Source organism: Euwallacea fornicatus, chromosome 11 (assembly GCF_040115645.1).
Source record: "Euwallacea fornicatus isolate EFF26 chromosome 11, ASM4011564v1, whole genome shotgun sequence".
Taxonomy (NCBI): domain Eukaryota; kingdom Metazoa; phylum Arthropoda; class Insecta; order Coleoptera; family Curculionidae; genus Euwallacea; species Euwallacea fornicatus.
In genome coordinates this window covers 3,621,583-3,640,272 of record NC_089551.1, presented here as the reverse complement: position 1 = coordinate 3,640,272, position 18,690 = coordinate 3,621,583, and the positions used below count along the sequence as shown (strand labels likewise).

General features: G+C 39.8%; 3 protein-coding genes across 9 annotated transcripts in view; 1 reads left to right on the top strand and 2 right to left on the bottom strand.

The window, feature by feature from the left end:
* Positions 1-3,489, top strand: part of LOC136341968 (cyclic nucleotide-gated channel rod photoreceptor subunit alpha) — a 96,457-nt gene extending 92,968 nt beyond the window's left edge. For all 3 annotated transcript variants that reach the window (XM_066287383.1, XM_066287384.1, XM_066287382.1), the window contains exon 17: positions 126-3,489. In XM_066287383.1, coding sequence (XP_066143480.1) covers positions 126-219 — 94 coding nt within the window. In that variant the 3' untranslated portion in view covers positions 220-3,489. The remainder of the gene's footprint in view (positions 1-125) is intronic.
* LOC136341966 (probable multidrug resistance-associated protein lethal(2)03659) lies at positions 3,004-10,842 on the bottom strand. Of its 5 annotated transcripts, XM_066287375.1 has the most exons (10): positions 10,667-10,842; positions 10,381-10,608; positions 10,094-10,332; positions 9,860-10,039; positions 9,653-9,809; positions 5,544-6,803; positions 5,171-5,483; positions 4,729-5,110; positions 3,772-4,676; positions 3,005-3,715 (listed from the first exon to the last, which is right to left on the bottom strand). In XM_066287375.1, exons 1-10 carry the CDS (start codon positions 10,744-10,746, stop codon positions 3,710-3,712), a joined length of 3,750 nt encoding a protein of 1,249 aa, XP_066143472.1. In that variant the 5' UTR covers positions 10,747-10,842; the 3' UTR covers positions 3,005-3,709. The 5 variants fall into 5 exon arrangements, with proteins under 5 accessions (XP_066143473.1, XP_066143472.1, XP_066143471.1 ...); XM_066287376.1 differs by having other exon boundaries at positions 3,004-4,676; positions 10,420-10,608; XM_066287374.1 differs by having other exon boundaries at positions 3,005-4,676.
* A 658-nt stretch (positions 10,843-11,500) lies between these two features.
* LOC136341965 (ATP-binding cassette sub-family C member 4-like) lies at positions 11,501-17,808 on the bottom strand. Its single transcript, XM_066287373.1, has 11 exons — positions 17,674-17,808; positions 17,390-17,623; positions 17,083-17,333; positions 16,854-17,033; positions 16,645-16,801; positions 14,460-14,719; positions 13,386-14,406; positions 12,989-13,325; positions 12,784-12,934; positions 12,498-12,728; positions 11,501-12,443 (listed from the first exon to the last, which is right to left on the bottom strand). The coding sequence occupies exons 1-11, from the start codon at positions 17,754-17,756 to the stop codon at positions 11,548-11,550; spliced, it is 3,801 nt and encodes a 1,266-aa protein (XP_066143470.1). The 5' UTR covers positions 17,757-17,808; the 3' UTR covers positions 11,501-11,547.
* Between the last annotated feature and the right edge of the window lie 882 nt (positions 17,809-18,690).

Genomic DNA, 18,690 nt, shown 5'->3' with positions numbered 1-18,690 from the left:
GATAATTCTTAGGGTTTGATATTTATGAACCTGTCGGTGGGGCCGAGTGGCGCCCCTCGTTTCTCGGAATTTCTACAGACCTCCGGTGTTTTTAATGATAAACTCAATTCATATTTATCGTTTAGGTTGGCCGAAATCGAGATGCAAATCTGCGGCTCGCCCTCGACCAGCTCCCTGGACCAGGACGAGCTGGACCAGAACCGAGAGAGCATCATTTAACGGCTGGACGCGCTGCCTCATCACGCATGGCACCAGCACCCGAACCTCATGGTGCAGTTCGTTGCGTGACGACGGCCGAAGCGCGAATCACAATTTCACCCTCCTCACGTGCCGGACACGCAGTTGGACAGTGCGCGTTTGCTCCTGCTTAGTCGATTTTTATTCAACTGTGGACGATGAAGCCCATATCACTCGGGTGCGAAAGCCTGAATCGAATTTAGGACGTTTCGTCACGAGAAACGGTCGCTGACTGCCAAACCAATCGGACTATAAAAAAATTTTCAAATTTTTACTATTAACGAGAGTATGTAGGTGTAAGAGAAAAGTAAATTCCTATATATAGTCTTTTGTACCCATCCAAACTTATTTGAAGTCACTCCGCCAGAACTCTCTCCCATCACCGTTGTCGCCGTGTTAAGGCACAAAGGGAGCATTAGTTAAACAAATGTATATTTATTATAATTATCTACCAAGCAACAATACGGGTACTTTTGTATCTAGGATAAAACGTTGTGCATTTATTTTGAGTCTTCCCTCTAAAGTGCCAAATTTGGCTTACTCGCTTCTGGGTGCATAATTTCCTCAGACTACAATTTTGTAAAAATCCCCACAGCATCAATGTTGCAAACGGATTAAATGGTGCTTAAATAAATTATTATAGAAACATGTGTTCGGGAACTGTACATAGAAACCATATCGATGAGGTTTTGGAATTATCATGCGGGGCAATAGCCACGTTGCGCGACACGTCTCAACCAAGTCCGTCGATCCAACCATCACGGTACCATTCGACTTTTTCAATTAAACATACGAAGTGAAACATATCGTCATGGAGATATATCAGAGGGCGATAATAATTTGCCAAAAATTGCCCATAGACCCATGGTCAAAAACGCACTACTTTTGATATACAGGGTGACAACGTTTTACACTTTTCCTCATGTTTTGCATTTACATTTATTTTTATTTTAAAACATTTGATTTAATGTGACGAATTGCTTCAGATAGTTGATAACCGAGCTGGATGATGTTTTTCGTTACTTTATATTCTTGATTTGTATTGATAGATAATTTTCCATACTCTACAAAAACGGCGAAAGATGCGAAATTAAGGCAAGGAAGCAAAAGGCTAAAGAAGGGAAGAAGCAATATAAGCTTCGCATCAGGATTCGTAAAGAGTGTTCCGAAAAAAGATACAAAGCCTACACTAATGAATGACCTAAAAATATAACACCCTGTATATAGCAACCGAGGATTTCGTTGTAGGGCTCCAGATATGTATATGTGAAGAATACATAGAATATGAGGAAAAAAGTGAAACTTCACCACCTCCTATTTCTAAATTGGTACATTTTTGACCCTCGCCAGATGGCGATAGTGAAAAATGCTCAAAATCATACAAAAATTTGTATTATTTTAAGAGTACTGTCGCCCCCTGAAATATCCTTATGATGATGCGTTATACCCAGTATAATATGTAAATAATAAACCATGTTCACGTAATGCGGTCGCGTTGTGTAATGCAGTTTTTACGTAAATGATAATTCAAGTTTATACGGAAATTAAAAAAATATTATGAGTGTGAATAAGATGCGCAAGAGGACCAATAACGTTTATATTTTTGCAAATGTCTCCCACTCGTTAATTGCATGAACTATTTCAGGTTTCCGTTAATTTAGGTTGTCAAATGTATATTATAGTGCCGCATTGAGGCAGCAATAATTCGATTTTGAATTGCAACCAGTATTAGCTCAAAATTTGCACAAAAATACAGGGTGTCGCAGCTTAATCGTTGTTCAATTCAAGTCGGGAAATGTGATTTTTTTTCTCAAGTTGATAAGGTATGAAGGGTGAGGAGCTGCCATACCTTAAGTGTATTATGATGACAACAACTCTATTTTGGGGACAGAAAAACCTTTAAAAATCTCATAATGCAGAGGAATGTGCCAGGCGTACGAAGCATCTGCGGAGCGAAGCAAACTGATGTGGGGCTGGACATCAATATACATCAACACCACCATATTTTAAGAATTTTTTTATTTAAAACAACTTCCAAAATTGTTTCTTTTCGTGTATTTTTACTGAAAGTTATGTTCGTTCAATAGCCACCAAAAATCAGTGTCTTACTTCGTTTCTGAATGTCCCTATGAATTTTGTGCCCCTCTCGATCCAAAACTGATTTTTTTTGTTGTTTCTAGTCCCTGCGTCACAATTCTGCACGCCCCTGTTTTTGTTCAAACGCACGTTTTCCAAATTGCGGAGGATCGTTATGGCGGTTATTATACATATCAGTCATTAGCGCATCATAATGTTTTAACACCTACCAATTTTCCAAAATTATCTCTTCCATTCATAATTTCTGTTCCTGAGAGCTGCAACTGGAAGCATCAGTTTCATGCCAAGATGTATGACAACTTTAAAAAAGTTGAGATTGAATGGTAATGCTTTAAGAGCGTTTATACATATCTTGGGACGCCACTGGAGGCTTCGCCTTGAAGCTATACACTATTGAAGCCCTCAAATACTCAGATTTCGTTTCAGATGGGGCAACCAAAATACAGGGAGGTCCTCAAAAAGGGCGTGGAATCGAAGTAATTTAAGTGAGATTATTTAATGAAATTTCGAATGTCTCGGAACGCCATTGATCGCGGTGGAAAATGCAATGTGCTCTTTTAACATTTATTTTTATACAGAATTATGATTTCAGGCCTTTAAGATACTTTGCAGAAGTTACGTTTACGTAGATTTCATCCTCTTGTGGAGCACCTCTCATCTCTGCGAATCTTCGATTAGTTCAGGCTGATTAAAAATTATCGTATGGAAAATCTGACAACAGAGCGAAGCTCTGTTGTTTCCAAATCGACACCGTCGAAGTAGGACTGGCATCGACCGTGGGCTCATTCGCGGCGTTGCCAATAGTCCCGAAAATTACCTGATTATGTCGCAGACTTGTTTTGAACAATCTTACTGAAACACTCTGTGTTGTCTCTGGTTAAGGATTTCATGTGTTGCTGGCCAGTTTGAACCCTAAAGACCAAATAATATAAGTCATTGTCACGGGCGTACTTTATAGAAGTTTCTTTGTATTTCGATCTCGAACAACATTTGTTATAATTTCGCACTAAATGAGGAAATTCTATAGAGTGTGCCTTACTATAAAAACCTGTACATTGCTTGAGAATGCTATAAAATTGAGAGTAAATTATAAGATTTAACGACGTTACCAGTTAGGGTTTGTACATTTTCTGTTAAAGACAATTTTTTAACCACTATAGATGTTTGAGATGAAGTTTTATTCGATTTTATATGATACATCTTGTTATCCCAGTTACTAGTAATAATTATTTACATTTCCGTTCGACAGTTGTTAAATGAAGAATTATTAATAATCTCGCCTGCTCATATCACCGCTGAGCGTGTCCACACCACGCCAGCTTGTAAGACCTTCCTTTGCTGTGTGCCAAATTTCCGAAAAGAATTTTTGTCATTGTTATACCTAATTAAATATAATTCCCATTAGTACTTCATTTTATTTCGAGTTTATCTACAAACATGGCCGAGCATCTCGGAGTTGTCCTCCCGGACCATTCTCCTTAGGACGTTGCCTTTGTTTCTCACCAAAGCCTGCGGAGCACCGAACTCCCTCACTCGTCCATCCCTCAGGGTGAGCACTTTATCGCACCACATCACTGAATGCAACTTGTGAGCCACCACGAGAACCGTACAATCCCGGAAACTATCCCTCAAACTTTTCTGAAGAACCAGATCGGTCTCGTGATCCAGACCCGCAGTCGCTTGATCAAAGATGATGATTTTGTTGTTTCGAAGAAGGGCCCTGGCCAAGCAGAGCTGCTGTCTTTGGCCGGTACTCGCTATTAAAGCGCTGGAGTCGTCTAGGCTTGTTATAAAAGATTTTAAATAAACTTTATCCAGAGCTCTCCAAATGGTCTCGTCATTGCGGTGTTCATTAAACGGATCTAGGTTCTTGCGTATGGAACCCGAGAAAATCACAGGGTCCTGCGGAACGATGGTGAGACTACTTCTTAACTCGTGAAGGTTCACACACGCGACATCCTCATCGTCTATAGTGATTCTTCCTTCGAAGTCGTAGAGCCGGAATAGAGCCGAGATCAAGGAGGATTTGCCAGAGGCAGTGCGCCCCACAATTCCTATTTTAGAACCCGCATCGAACTGCAAAGAAATATCTTTCAAAGTGTTGATGCCGTTGTTGTAAGTCAGCGACAAATTGGTCAAGGCTATCTGGCCTTTTGAAGGCCAACCCGGAGGGGCTTGGTCCTCATTCGGGGTTTCTGACTTTGCTAAAACATACTCCAAGACTCTCTCCACTGAAGTCATTACCGTTTCTAGTTCGGCCGCTTGTTTAATTCCATACTGAATTATTACAGATAAAGCTATGGCTTGGGAGAGGGCCAATCCTATATCGGCTGCAGTTTCACCTAAAAACCAGCGATAATCCCATTACTTACGCTTAAAAATCCTCTGATCTACCATTATGAAACGACAAGAACATCAGCAAAATTCCTGCCACAAAAACTATCCCAATCACATCCACACTCAGAGCGAAGAACCTCAACGTGGTTTGGCTCGTGAAGTAGGCTGACGTGTAGAGGTCCTGATGATGGTCAAACTCCCTAAGAATTTTGGACTTTTGTTGGGCACTGCGGATCACGACCAAGCCTTCCATGGTGGAATTAAGGTGCCCCATTATGGAGCTTCTAGTAGAGGCCTCAAGCCTGCGTAGGCTTCGTCCTGCAGGGAGGTAAAAGCGCTGCGACCGATATAGCAAACCTATGAGCAATGCTGCTGGGAGGAGCAGCACCCAGTTGACCGATGTTACCAGAATCAGCACGCTGATGAAGCTGAATGTCAGCTACAAGGAAGTTGAGGTGGTCACTTTTTGGTACCATTGAAAGAGTGAGTTTCTACCTACTCTCAAAATGTCGAGGACTAAAAAAGGTATTTGCTCGTCTAACACGTAGAAATCCCTGCCCGATCTATTGATGATGTTGCCTATGTGGTGAGTTTCGAAGAAGGTCATCGAGGCTTTCAGAATGGCCTTAATGAGATGGCTGTGAAGAATCCTAGCAGCTTTCAAACAGGAATAAAGTGTGGAATATGACCTCACAATGGAAACAACCATGGCTACCACTATGAGAAATGTGTACAATCTGAGGTAGTAATTCCTGTCAGAGGTGTCGTGCTGTTCATCGGTGTCATTTGGAATTTTAACTTCTACGTTGACCCTGAAAACCAAAAATAGCAGCGTTTCGTGATAGTGTGACGAAATCACTCGAATGGATTACCACACGGTTACTATCTTGTCAGAGTAGGTCAAAGCTGTCTGAGCAGCAGCAGCAACCAACAGCAGATAAAGCGCCATCACACTGCCACCCATGAGTCTAAAGTAGGTGGCATAGTTAAACCAAGTAACACCACCACTTTCCTTATTCTCTGTGTACACATCCTCACTATTGCCGCTGCAAACCTTCAAGAGCAATTTTTCATCCTCTTCCTCCATAGCTTCCTCATCCTCATTAATGATGCCCTCCTGAAAAACCAAGTGTCTGGTCTTCTTCTCGGTCAAGTTAACGATTTCGTCATCGATGAAGTAGGTGATTCTCTTGTCCAGGCCGCCGAATTGCTCCTCTAAAGTTAAAGTCTTGCCATCTTCAATGAGAACTGCATGATCATTAGCGATGCGACTCCCCATGGGAATACTGTTGGTGACGAACAAGCAGATTTTGTCCCTCAAGAAGATTTTGAGGCAGTGTCTGAGGATGTAGTCGCTGATGTCGTTGTCCAGAGAAGACATGCAGTCATCTAGGAGATAAATATCGCTTTCTTTGTAGATGGCTCTTGCCAAAGACACTTTAGCCTGAAGGCCTTTACTAAGGTTAATACCATTATCACCAACGATGGTTTCATCAGTGAAGTCTAGCCGATTAATATCATGGGTCAAAGCGCAAACTTTCAGCACTTGCTGATATCTATGACAATCATAACTCTCCCCAAAAATTATGTTTTGTCTAATAGTTCCAGGAAAGAACCAAGGCACTTGAGGGGCATAGGAAATGCTGCCCGAAACCTCCAAAACTCCTCCCTTCACTGGGTATTCTCCGAGAATTGCCTTGATCAAAACGCTTTTGCCGCTGCCTACATTTCCCGTAACCACCATCGGCCCATTATTTAAGGACACCGACACCGATCTCAAAACGTCTCTGCCCCCCACAGACACTTTGACATTTTTTAGAAATATTTTAGGGGGCAAATCGGAGGGTTGTAGCCTTGGAACTACTTCTTCTGCGTCTAGGAACTCTTGAATTCGCTCGAATGCTGCCCACAGATCTGCGCTGTTGCACACCCCCATGGGGATAGCGGTGGTGATGGGTGTTCTGAGAATGAAGAGACATTGCTGTATGAAGCAGACCGTATCAGCCTGCAGGGTTTCGGTTTGAGAGATGCTTAGCAGGAATATAGAGAAAGAGATGTTGCTGATAAAAGCTCCGAGCCAGCCTATAAGAGCTTTCAGGTAGTAGACTATCGCCAGTTTATTAGTTTCTAGACTTAAAAGAAATTATTTTTTTGTGTTATAAATTATACAGGGTGTCCAGACGAAACATTTCCACCGCGGCTATTTTGGATAATTGCAAAAATTTCGTAAAACGCAAAGACACGTCGATTCGGCTTTTGGAGAGGGACCAATGGTGGCGCGGATTTTAAGTTTATCGAAATAACTCCCTCTGCAGAGATGCAATCGGCTTTGGAATTTCAAATGGGACAGTGGGTCTAGTGGCCCCTCATTTTAAAGGTAATAAAATCCTTTCTAACGTAATACCAAATTTTGAAAATTTTGACCACCCATTCGAAGAAAAATAACGCAGAAAGTTTGCAGAAGATGCAATTTTTCAACCAAAATTTTCACAAAATCCCTTTCACGGTTTTGAATAAACAAACTTTTTTCATTATCATGACCATCATTTTTACTTTAATGAAAGAATCCACGCAAAAAATTGTTTAAAACGTCGCTTAGCTATTTAGAATTTATTTAGTTCTTATTTCTTTCTTTGAGCTGCACCAAAAAACCTTAAGTGAATTATGGATGACTATTTCTGAAAGTAGTTTACTCTACGGTAGAAGTAACAGCATACATTTTCAATGAAAGGCACCCAGAAAACACTACTTCTCGTGTTTACATAATTTCTTTGGTACGAAAATGTCCAGAAACTGGGTCTGTGCAGGGTAATCCTCGTAAGATGGTCCACTATCTTATTTCCTAAAACCGTAACGTTTAGAAAAAATCGTTTAACATAAAAGTTATTAAGTTTTTCATAAATTTTTTAAAAATATTTTTAAGTTACAGGGTTGTCCAGAAAACCGTGGAGTAATGAACATTTTTTTTGTTTAATGGAATACCCTGTATTTTGTGACGGGTACTAACTCCGCTTGTTACTCTAAATGTTTCTTTGTTATTTCAAAATATAAAACATTTTTACCGGTTTATGAGTTAATTGAATTTAACGTAAAAATCGAAGGAAGAATAAGCTTTTTAAAATTCTCAATAAATTCACCTGAATCCTTTGAAAACTTGTTCAGTTAAAAACAAAGATTGGTTCTACTAGAACATATTTTTAATTTTCGAGAAATTTTATACAGAATGTGGAAAAAATCCAAAGTGTTCGCATCTCAGATGTTGCAAACTCGATTTGTTAATGAAATACTCTGTATAGTTTTTAAAAAATTAAACTATTTTAATTCATTTTCAAATGGCATATACATATAATTTTTTTCGAAAATTCTTTTTACAGTGATAAGTACGACTTTATAGCGTACATTTTAAAAATATTTTCATTAATACAGGGTCTGTCAAAAAAAAGATACAACCAAAAATGTTGTTTCTTTAAATGGATCACTCTATATATTATTGCATTTGTTAATTATTTTTTTTGTAAACAATAAATAAAAAAATACAGCACCAAACATGCAGTACAGAATCAGAGAAAATTTTAATTCAACTAAACTCTTAATACCAAAATACATAGTTCTTATTATCTCTATTTGTCCGTTTCCATAGATACGTCCATCATATTTACATTATAAAACAGAATTATTAGGGATGTACCGCCCATGCACAAACCTGTAAAACAATATTGCACAAAAATTATGGTACTTTAGTATAAATGATTAAATGTGGCCATAAGTTCTTTTTCGATGCAATTTCATAATGCATTAAAATTATAGTTGGGTTCCATTTGAAATTTTAAAATTTTGACAATTTTTTTATGTTCAAGGTGGCTATATTTTTGTGTACACCCTGTAGAATGTGTTAAGCGAAGCTCGACACCATACTAAAACACGGATTTTCTATTATATTCTGACAAAAAAAGGGTTCCCAAATATCTCTCCGTTTGTTATCAATTTGAACTTTTGCACAGATCTGTAACTGTCACTTTCAACATCCAGTTGCACATATCTTGAAAACTATTAATTCTCAAAGTGTCAACGTGTTAATAAAGTTGTATTAAAATTGAAGGTAGAATTCAAAAACGCATTAATATATAGGGTGTTCCATTTAAAGAAACAACATTTTTTGTTGTACTTTTTCTTTGACAGGCCCTGTACAAATTAAAATATTTTTAAAATGCACCTTATAAGATCGAACATCTAATTGTAAAAAGAATTTTCATACAAAACTATAAATAAGGCCGTAATCGTACGACGCGCACTTAGTGGACAACCCTGTATACAGGGTGTTCCTTTCTCTTACTTGGCGAGAGAATTTAAATTAATTTTAAAAAGTCTATATATCTAGGGGGACCTTTAATTGACAATAGATAGAATTCTATTACTCCTCCCTTACCCCCGCTACCCTTACTTTCATATTTTAAATGCCACCCTCATCGAGTGGCACGTCTTTGTAAACAGAATTCAATTTGCTACTTAACTGTTCTAAGAAAACTGAAATCGGTTAATGGAGTCGGGACTTAGAAGGGAAAATGTGTACTAGTGGAAATAACTTATTGAGATAAAATAATCTATTGTATTAAGTGCTCAAAATGTGAACCGTTATTAGCGATGGAATAATAGAGTCCGTTTCGAGAATGGCTCAATGAACGATTAAAAAAAAATGGATTGGAAGAAGAGTTGCATTAAAATGGCCAGCAAGATCTTCAGATCTCAGTCCACTAGAGTTTCTCCTATAAGTGTTAATTTTTTTTCAGAATTGGCGATTAAAAATAAAAATTGAGTATTACGTTAAAGAGACGTTTATTACCTTTAAAATGAGGAGCTCCTCGACTCACTGTCCCATCTGAAACTCCAAGCTGATTGGCGGTTTAGAATATTAATATAATTATCGAAAATAACCATGGTGGAAAGTTTTCGTCGGAACACCCTGTCAAATAATGTGACTTACAGCCTCGCAATGTCTATTAGGGCCCCGAAGTAGTCTTGCCAACAACACATTTTCACCGCTTTAATGGAACTCAAGACTTCTCGTATGAACCTAAATCGTTCGTCTGTTTTCCTGGCCGACTCTAAGCGAAACTTGCCCACCATTCTTCCACAAAGAACTGCATGGTAATAGTTGTTTTTTCCATTATCTTTCATGGCTGCTACTTACTCTGTAGTGGTAAAATGAGCGCTATGGCTACAAGTGGCGGAAAAACAGCGCTCCCAACTCGGTCATACATCACATAACCCACAGCAAAAAGGTGTAAAATTCCGATCCACATGTTGTTAAAAAAAGCCAAAGCTCCGTCTATTGCAAAAACGTCCTTTGTTATCAACGTAACAGCCCTACCTACGACCTATTGAAGTTTCTATTCCCCAACAAGAGCATGCTCTAGATACTTACCTAAGATAACTTCCTGAGGGCTCAATTTCAGGGCTTTCCTGAATATTAACGAACATACAGCTGTGCGGATTTTAAGGGAATATTCTGCCACCAGCTGGGTCAAATTGTGGATATACAAGGAGTTGAGTAGGAGCAGGCCTACTATGGAAATTAAGTAGAAATAGACGTTTGAGTCACTGCTGGCTTGGTTGTGTTGGAAGTGTCTCACGAAGTTGGAAATTGCTTTTGGTTGGCAGAGTCTAAAAAGTTTCTATTACCTCATTGGATGATCTTTTTTTGATACTCACATAAAACTAGTTCCTAAGATTAGTTGCAGTAATGCATACACCAAGTATCTGAAACCGAAGCATGTAAGCAGAGTTCTCCATAGCTTTTTGCCGGTCTTCTTGTCCACTTTCCATTGCTCCTCTAGTCGACCTCCCAACACCTCTGCCTGGAACTCCGGTACTACTTCGTACAGGTCACTTGCTTCCAAGTCCCTTCTCTTTCCTTTTTTTAGTATTTCATAATTGTAGCTAATGAAACGAAATTTAATCAATAACTTAGCTCTCGCCATTCATAACGTCAACTTACAAAAATGTTGCTCTAGACAGTAAATTTGCCTTCTCAATGGGATTATTTTCCCTCTTTTTTCTCTGTTTTACCTGTTCCATGGTTAAATTAATAGGTCTAATTCTGAAGCAAAACACACATGACCAACTTCACGAGCCATTGCCCTTCATTCAATGAACGTCATTCACCGCACTAATCTAAAAAGATTTCTCCTATACTTGTTGAAAGTTTATCTGGGGTTATAGGGGTTTCAGAAGTATTGATAAGAGCATGTCTGATTAGGCAAATTATATTTAAAAAAATTCCAATTGGAACAATTACTCTAAACGACGCAGACTAAGCCGTTTCCATCGTTCATCCTCGCCAAAAACCGGTGGTTGTAGTCTTCCAGCAAGAATTTTGGTTAGTGAAAATTATTGACACTTCATTTCAATTTTTCCAGTTCGACAACGAATTTTCGATCCATTGGCCGGCTCGCTCACCAGATCTTGCTCCATTGGACTATTGTTTATGGGGACTTCATTTATAAATTTGTAGCTAGGAATATTAATGAGCTATGATGAATTGAGAACATCACAACGTTTAGAGTCAAAACAGAAAGTCTTAAGTACAATACAAAATTGAAAAAGACACGTGGGGCTGTGCTTGTAAGTGCACGATGAACCTTTCCAATACCTCTTACAATTTTCTTTACTTAATTGTTGGGCAACTTTACTCGAATTCGCCCAGATTCTCATGGTCGAACTTCAGAAGTGAAAACTCTGTGCTTAAAGGCTTTAGAAAAAACATCTTAACTGGCATGCCTTAAGGTGCCCGACTGCAAAGGCCACATAACTCCTTGCTCCAACAACCCAAAAAAAACTCAATTGAGAAAGAATAGTGATATATTAAATAGAACAAGCTCAATCCCCCTCTTTGACCATTCTTGTCAGGAAACCACTGGAATTCTGCAGCAAGATCCTCGGTTCGTTAAACTCCACAATCCTGCCTGCATCCAGGACCAAAATTTTGTCGCAGCTCAACACGGAATGCAACCTGTGCGCAATAATCAAAACTGTGCAATTTTTGAAACTCTCTTTCACAGTTTCCTGGAGCAATTGATCGGTCTTCGGATCCAGATTGGCGGTGGCCTCATCCAGGACGATAATCTTGTTCTCCTGGATTAGAGCTCTGGCTAAAGAGATCAACTGCTTTTGTCCGGAACTGTAACCGGAGGTTGAGTCGCTAATCTCCTGGTTCAGGTCCTGGATGATAGACTTCATGTGCACTTTCTCCAGGGCGCTCCAGATTTCCTTATCTGAATACTTGTCGAATGGATCTAAGTTGGTTCTTATAGTGCCGGTAAAGAGGATTGGATCCTGTGGGATGATGCTGATGTTTTCTCTCAGGAAGTTTATCGACAAAGTGCTGATATTTTCACCGTCAATGATGATTTCTCCATCGAAGTCGTATAGTCGAAATAAACTGGAGATTATCGAAGACTTGCCAGCCCCAGTACGCCCAACAATGCCGATCTTGCTCCCTCCTTTGATATCTAAGTCAATGTCTTTCAATACCGGGTGACCGTCCGATTTGTACGTTAAGGACACATTCTTATACAAAATATGTCCTTTTGATGGCCAGTCAGCCAAGATCTGTCCCCCTATGGGCTCTGAGGGCACATCTGAGTATTCCACCACACGTTCCACACACGTCATTGTATTCTCCACTTCGGTAATCTGCCTTATGGCGAACTGTAGCACACTGGACAACATTGTGGCTTGAACTAGAGCCAATCCTACATCACCAGAAGTCTCTTCTGTGGATTAGTGTCCTTTAGATATTAACAAAAACGAACAATTGGACTGGATACCTTGGTGAAGTATGACAAATTTGAATGCCACTAACGAGGCGAACATAGTTCCAAACATGTCCAGCCAGAAGGTAAAGAACCGTTTGGTGCTTAGGTTCAAGTAGAAGGTGGAAGTGAAATGGTCCTGGTGTCGATCGAATTCGTTCTGGAGCTTCTGCTGTTGCTGCGCGGCTCGTACCACTGCCAGCCCCTCAAGGGTGGAGTTCAAGTAGCCGATTATGGGGCTTCTAGCTGAAAGTTTCAGAAATAATCTTGGGATCTCTAACAAAGACCAAATAAAACGGACTAGCAGCTTCCAGTCTCCGTAAACTACGTCCAGTAGGTAGGTACAGCCTTCTAACGAAATACAGTTTTACCAGCAACAAACCCGCTGGGATATAGAATATCCAATTTACTGAGCCGATTAAGATGATCCCACTGCTAATGCTGAAGATTAGCTGCAACCGAAAAATTACTGTAACTTCTTTTCCAGAATCTGGAAAGCTCCTTACTCTGCACAAATCCAGGATCAAGTAGGGCATTTGCTCATCAGTAACATGAAAGTCTTTGGACAATCTATTAATGATGTTCCCGATGAAATGGTCGTCGAAGAAGTACATGTAGGTGCTGAGCATGCCCCTAACTAGGGCCTTGTGCAGCTTTTTGGCAGCGTTCATACAAATGATTAGGGTGGAGAAGGCTCTGGCTATAATGAGGGCTACCATGCCGATCGTCAACAAGGTGTACAAGTTCAAGAAATGTTCCCTTTGACTAATAATCCTTCTATACTCTGGACCCTCCGTCTTGTTGTTTAGGGTCAGGTTCGTTATTTGCGGCTCTAAGTTGACCCTTAAAATTATTTAAAATTTTAGCTACTACGAAGCCCGCAAAGCTCCAACAAACACCTACCATCTGCTTAGCAGCTTCTCGGAGTAGGAAATGCAAAACTGACAGGCCATGTATATCGCCAACAAATAGAATACTACGAAAAACCCCCCGAGAGCCCTGTAGTACCTGAAGTAGTTCTTCCAAAGGACTTTTCCCTGTTTTTTCTCCTCGTGATACAAATTCTCAACGTTTGGCTCCAAGTTTGAATCTAATAAGGCGTCAGCCTCTTCTGAGCCCTCCTCATTACTGATTGCAGTGTTAACGTTTGACGTCTTCTTCGAAAAATTACAATCACCATTTTCATCACCGCCATCATCATCATTATCATCATCTTCGTCTATATAATAAGTTATCCTGTTGTCCAAAGCGTTACGTTGCTGCTCCAAATTGAAAGTAGTGCCATTCTCAACGAACAATATGCGATTATTCTTCATGGTTTTGATGTGGTTAATGTTGTTACTGACCAGCAGGCAAATTTTATCTTTTAAGAACAGTTTAATGCACTTGTTGAAGATGTGCTTATTCACGTGGTTATCTAAAGAAGAAAGACAGTCGTCCAGCAAGTAAACGTCACTGTCCTTGTACACTGCTCTGGCTAAACTGATCCTAGCTTGCTGTCCTTTGCTAAGGTTAAATCCTTTGTCTCCCACGATGGTCTGATCCAGTTTCTCAAATTTATTGATATCATAAGTCAGCGCACAAGCCTTCAGCACATCTTGATACCGCTGCTCGTCAAACGGCTGTCCAAAGAGGATGTTTTGCCGGATAGTAGAGGGGAAAAGCCAAGGCTCTTCAGTGGCGTAAGAAAATGTACCATGGATTACCATCTCACCTCCCGTAAGGGGGTATTCCCCTAAAATGGTTTTCAACAAAGCAGTTTTTCCACTGCCCACATCACCGGTTATCAACAGCAATCCTTTATCTATGTTTAAAGAAACCGATTTCAACACTTCTTTGCCTGATATGGCCACCTTAACTCTATCGAGGTAGAGACTCGCGTTCTCCGAGGATTTACATGCGGAATCTTTAACTTCCTCGGCGTCTAGAACGATATCAAATTATACGTGCTAAATTGACGTTCAAATAAGAGAGTACCTAGGAACCATTGGATTCTCCTCAAGGAAGCCAGCAAGTCAGCTGTCTGAGTAATGCCCAAGGGGATCTGCTGGGCAATTGAGAGCCTAACGACTCCAAGGCAAGTTTGAACGTAATAGATTGTTTCGGCCTCTATGGAGTACCCCCTGGCTATATAAGAAATGAGAAGTATGTAAAAGGCAAAACTGATGGTTGTGCCACCAAGGATCACGATGCAGGCCTTCAAATAGTAGACCATCTTGATTTTGTCAGTTTCCTTCCTGGAGAACACAGTAGCCTTAATGAAAAGTGTTTAATACAGGTGAAAATGGAAGTTGTGAAATACGCTGAGTCACGTGAAACTTATTTTGAAAGGGAAAGAGTTTAGGCTAATTCGGACTCCCACCTCTGCAATCCCTTAAACGGGAGTGTCCAACGGCAAACTCTTAAATCGAAAAGGGGTCGAGTGACCCTTCATTTTGAAGGTAATTCAATGAACTTTATAACCCCCGAGTTCCAAATCTCTGATACGCTGACAAAAAATATTCGAGTCAAACTTAAAGAACGCAATAGAAAACAGTGATCTTTACGCATGCGCAAAAAGAATGTACTTAACAATTCGCGACAGTTTTACTTAACTTTAACTGCGTTCTAACGGAAAAATAAGTATAACGTTTTACATTTTGTGAATAAAAATAGAGCTACTGCGAGTCAGTGGAGTAAATGTTGTAAATGCCCACCTTCACCCTTTATACAACAGAAAAGATTTCTTTCAAACCGTCGAACATTTTGAAGCATCTGTGAACTGGTTTGATGATATTGCTTAATAGTTCGTTGGCGAAAATTATACTTTTCAGGCGACTCGACAAAAAGAAATCCAATGAATTTAAGTCTGGAAAACGCGGAGGCCACCCTATGAGCGCTCTCCTTCCAAACCATTGTCCAGGAAACATTTGATTCAAATACTAGCAAACACTCAATGCATAGTGAAGTGCCACACCATTTAATTAATAATTCGATAACTGCTTGAACAAATGCAATGTTAGTTAATACGATCGTAAACCATTTTTAAAGAGCTCTAAAGTGAGATGTTAGAAGTGAGGAGTTGCTCTTTAGAATTGCAAAGTTGAAGTGCTGGAGGTTAGAGGGTACACGTGGGTAAGTTAGCAGGTATATAATTTTGGTCCCTATTTCTTACTATAGAAACGGTTTTGAGGAATGCTTCAAATCTTTTTTCATTCCTGAGATATAGCCATTGCGATTTTTTAAAATGTCACCTTGTATATGCGAAATAAAAAAAATGGGAGACTTTGAAAGGCTGCATCTTCAGAAGGAAAAAAATTCACATATAAATATATCATCATGAACCGATATATTTTTGATCAAGAAATATGTGGTCAAGTGTCGACCCCTTCATCGTGGGACACCCTGTCGAATAACAAAAAAAAAACATGATAAAGAAAACGCTATTCAATTTATCGTAGTAAAGTGAGACAGATAAAATAACTGAACGTAAATGAATGAATTTTGAATAAATGAATCTTTGGGCCGCCGCCATCTTCGTTGGGTTGATAGCAAAGATTTGAAACGCGAGGATTATAAAGTACATTTATATTGCACAATTACAGTACATCAAATTACCTTCAAAATGAGGTGCCACTCGCCCCCTTTTTCCATTAGAAAAATTTGGGGGTTGTATACTCCCCCGTTTAAGGGATTACAGAGAGGGAATCCAAATCAGTCTAAAATGTTTCCACCTCTAAAGTAAGTTCTACGTTCAAAAGTAACTTTTCATAAATTCTCTTCGCCGTTGATACTGCGCATGTTTCCTTTTCGAACGTCCACCCTGTATATGTCCTTTGCAACAGCAAGTTTTCCCCGCGGGGAATTTCATAAGGAAGCTAATTTTTTTTTAATAGAGGACTAGAAAATCTGCTTCCAGGCATGTAGGTTTGACACTCGGCGGTCAAAGGGAGGCTAGCTTGAACTATCCTGCTGCAGAACTGGCGCCCAAGTGTGAGTGAGGGAAAAATCACGGATTAAGGGCCTTTTTTATTGATTCACCTCTCATCTTGTGAAGGTACAGTTTGCATTCATGGTCATGCAGCTACCGCTACTATCAATGATTATATGGTGAAGCAGAACGAGAAGAAAACGCAACCGCAGAAAGTGAAGATCGAGACGAGCACACAACACGAAAACTCACATTCTAGCTTTATGGATCAGCTTTTCAAAGTAATTTTGCCATGTGTACATTTTTATGATCTTAATCGCACTCAAGGTTTCCTGCAAGAGCTTGAACCGCTGGTCAGTCTTCTTAGCTGACCTTATCCGGCAGCGTGACGTCAACTTCCCGATGTACACTAAAATTTAAGTTACTTGTTAGACCCAAAGCAATAGTTTCATAATACTTACTTTGGAGCGGCATTATGACCATGATAAAACCCATGGCGGGAAAAGCCGAAATACCCACTTTCCGGTAGAGAATGTTGAAGACTACCGCAAGCTGCAAAAACCCTATAATCACGTCTTTGAAGTGCTCCAACCCCGAGTCTATGACGAACACGTCTTTGGACATCAACGTAACGATTTTGCCTGGAAAATTCATGAAAATTCAACGTCTAAATGCCCCTTCAACACTGACCTATTGAACACTCGGAAAAGGCTGTGGAACGGATCCTCAAGGCCTTTCTGTAAATGAGCGAACACACTGCCGTTCGGATTCTGATAGAGTATTCACTGACCAGTTGCTGCAGGTTGTTGGTATAAATGGTGCTGAAGAGGTTGAGGCATGTGTAGATTGCCGCGTATCTGAAAGCGTCTGTTTTCGTAAATGTGGTTTGGCCTGGTTTGAAGTAAGCTACGAAATCGGCCACAATTATGGGTGAAACCACCCTGAAAACCATATTAGGTAACTTTCTTTCTAGATCCACGGAAACGATGGTGCTCACAGGATGATCGTGCCGCAGAAGAGCTGTAAGAAGAAGTAGAGGAGATATGGCCATCCGAAGCACCTGATCAGACAACTTTTAATAGAGGGATTTTTATCAGCTTTTTTGCGTTGGTTCCAGCAGGCCTGCAGCTTATCCCCTAGGGCGTCGGCCTGATACTCCGGTATCACTCGGTATATATCATCCTCTTCAATATCCTTGTTCTTACCTTGTTTCAGGAGCGCAAAGTTGTAACTGAAACTTCCTCATTCGTATTTTAGTAGAGCGAACGTTAGCTTACCCACAAGAACGTGCTTATAGAAAAAATTCCAGCAGTTTCCCTAGGATTGATCTTTTCCTCACTAGCCTTATTGCTCCCATAATCCATTTTTAGGCTAGATGTCGGATCATTCACCAATCACTACTGATTTCCGTTAATTCTAGAAGTGAACGCATGATCATGACGTTTTTGGAAACGTTTTAAAGATTATAATCAAACAATAAAAAAACTAATAGGTTTGTTATGTCAGTGCTCTTGAAGAATTTTAAAAATATTTACCAGGTGGCTGAGGGTAATTGATTCTCTGTTGAATTTGATGACGAGTGAGAGTACGCACTTTAAGTTTAGTGGTTCATTTGGAGTGCTCATTGAACAAACTGGAAAAAAGCAAAATCAAACTTCAGAAACATCTGAAAAAGAGATGGATTGATTTTAAGTTCTCTTACGTTTCATCTTTGCAGGTCCAATATTTTAATTAACGTTAACGGTAACGTTAACGGTAACGTTAACGATAACAAATTTTCGTGTTTTCTCTGTAACTTAAAATTCATGTAAGCCTGTCCTATATCAAAAATTTCAGTCTACGAGTATGTCTAGTTGCCGAAGCTTTCTCAGCTCAAACTTATGTGACGCAGTCTACGAAGTCAGATCGATGAGTAACCGTACAGTTTTTTTTTTTAATTAAACGTCCCTTCCGGGTGAGTTTGCGGTATAGCAATCTAATCAAATCTTCCTAATAAGCTATATAATTTTAAATGAATTTGCCACGATTAAAATTGCGAAGTACTTATCCTATGATAATCATTTTGGTTCTGTCGTTTATACAGGGTACCCGAGCTAAGGAGAGTCACGTGGGGATCTTGAAAACGGCGAGGGATACACATTAGTGGCAAACCTTAATGTAAGTGATTCTTTTAGACAACCTGTAATTTCTCGATTAAAGACCAGCAATGTGGAAACAGTACATAATGTTTCGCTAGCCATCACTGTGAATCCTGGTACATCAGTCCGGCGGATTGGACAAAACATTGATACACCAAAA

What these genes read in the sequence shown, in the direction of transcription:
- LOC136341966 (XM_066287374.1), bottom strand. Translation starts at nt 10,746, where the DNA reads ATGGAACAGGTAAAACAGAGAAAAAAGAGGGAAAATAATCCCATTGAG. An exon ending in ATCTTAGGAACTAGTTTTAT is followed by an intron (nt 10,333 to 10,380) that starts GTGAGTATCAAA and finishes GAAACTTTTTAG; the next exon opens with ACTCTGCCAACCAAAAGCAA. An exon ending in CCCTCAGGAAGTTATCTTAG is followed by an intron (nt 10,040 to 10,093) that starts GTAAGTATCTAG and finishes AATAGGTCGTAG; the next exon opens with GTAGGGCTGTTACGTTGATA.
- LOC136341965 (XM_066287373.1), bottom strand. Translation starts at nt 17,756, where the DNA reads ATGGATTATGGGAGCAATAAGGCTAGTGAGGAAAAGATCAATCCTAGG. An exon ending in CTGATCCATAAAGCTAGAAT is followed by an intron (nt 14,720 to 16,644) that starts GTGAGTTTTCGT and finishes TGTGTTCTCCAG; the next exon opens with GAAGGAAACTGACAAAATCA. An exon ending in GAGAAGCTGCTAAGCAGATG is followed by an intron (nt 13,326 to 13,385) that starts GTAGGTGTTTGT and finishes AATAATTTTAAG; the next exon opens with GGTCAACTTAGAGCCGCAAA.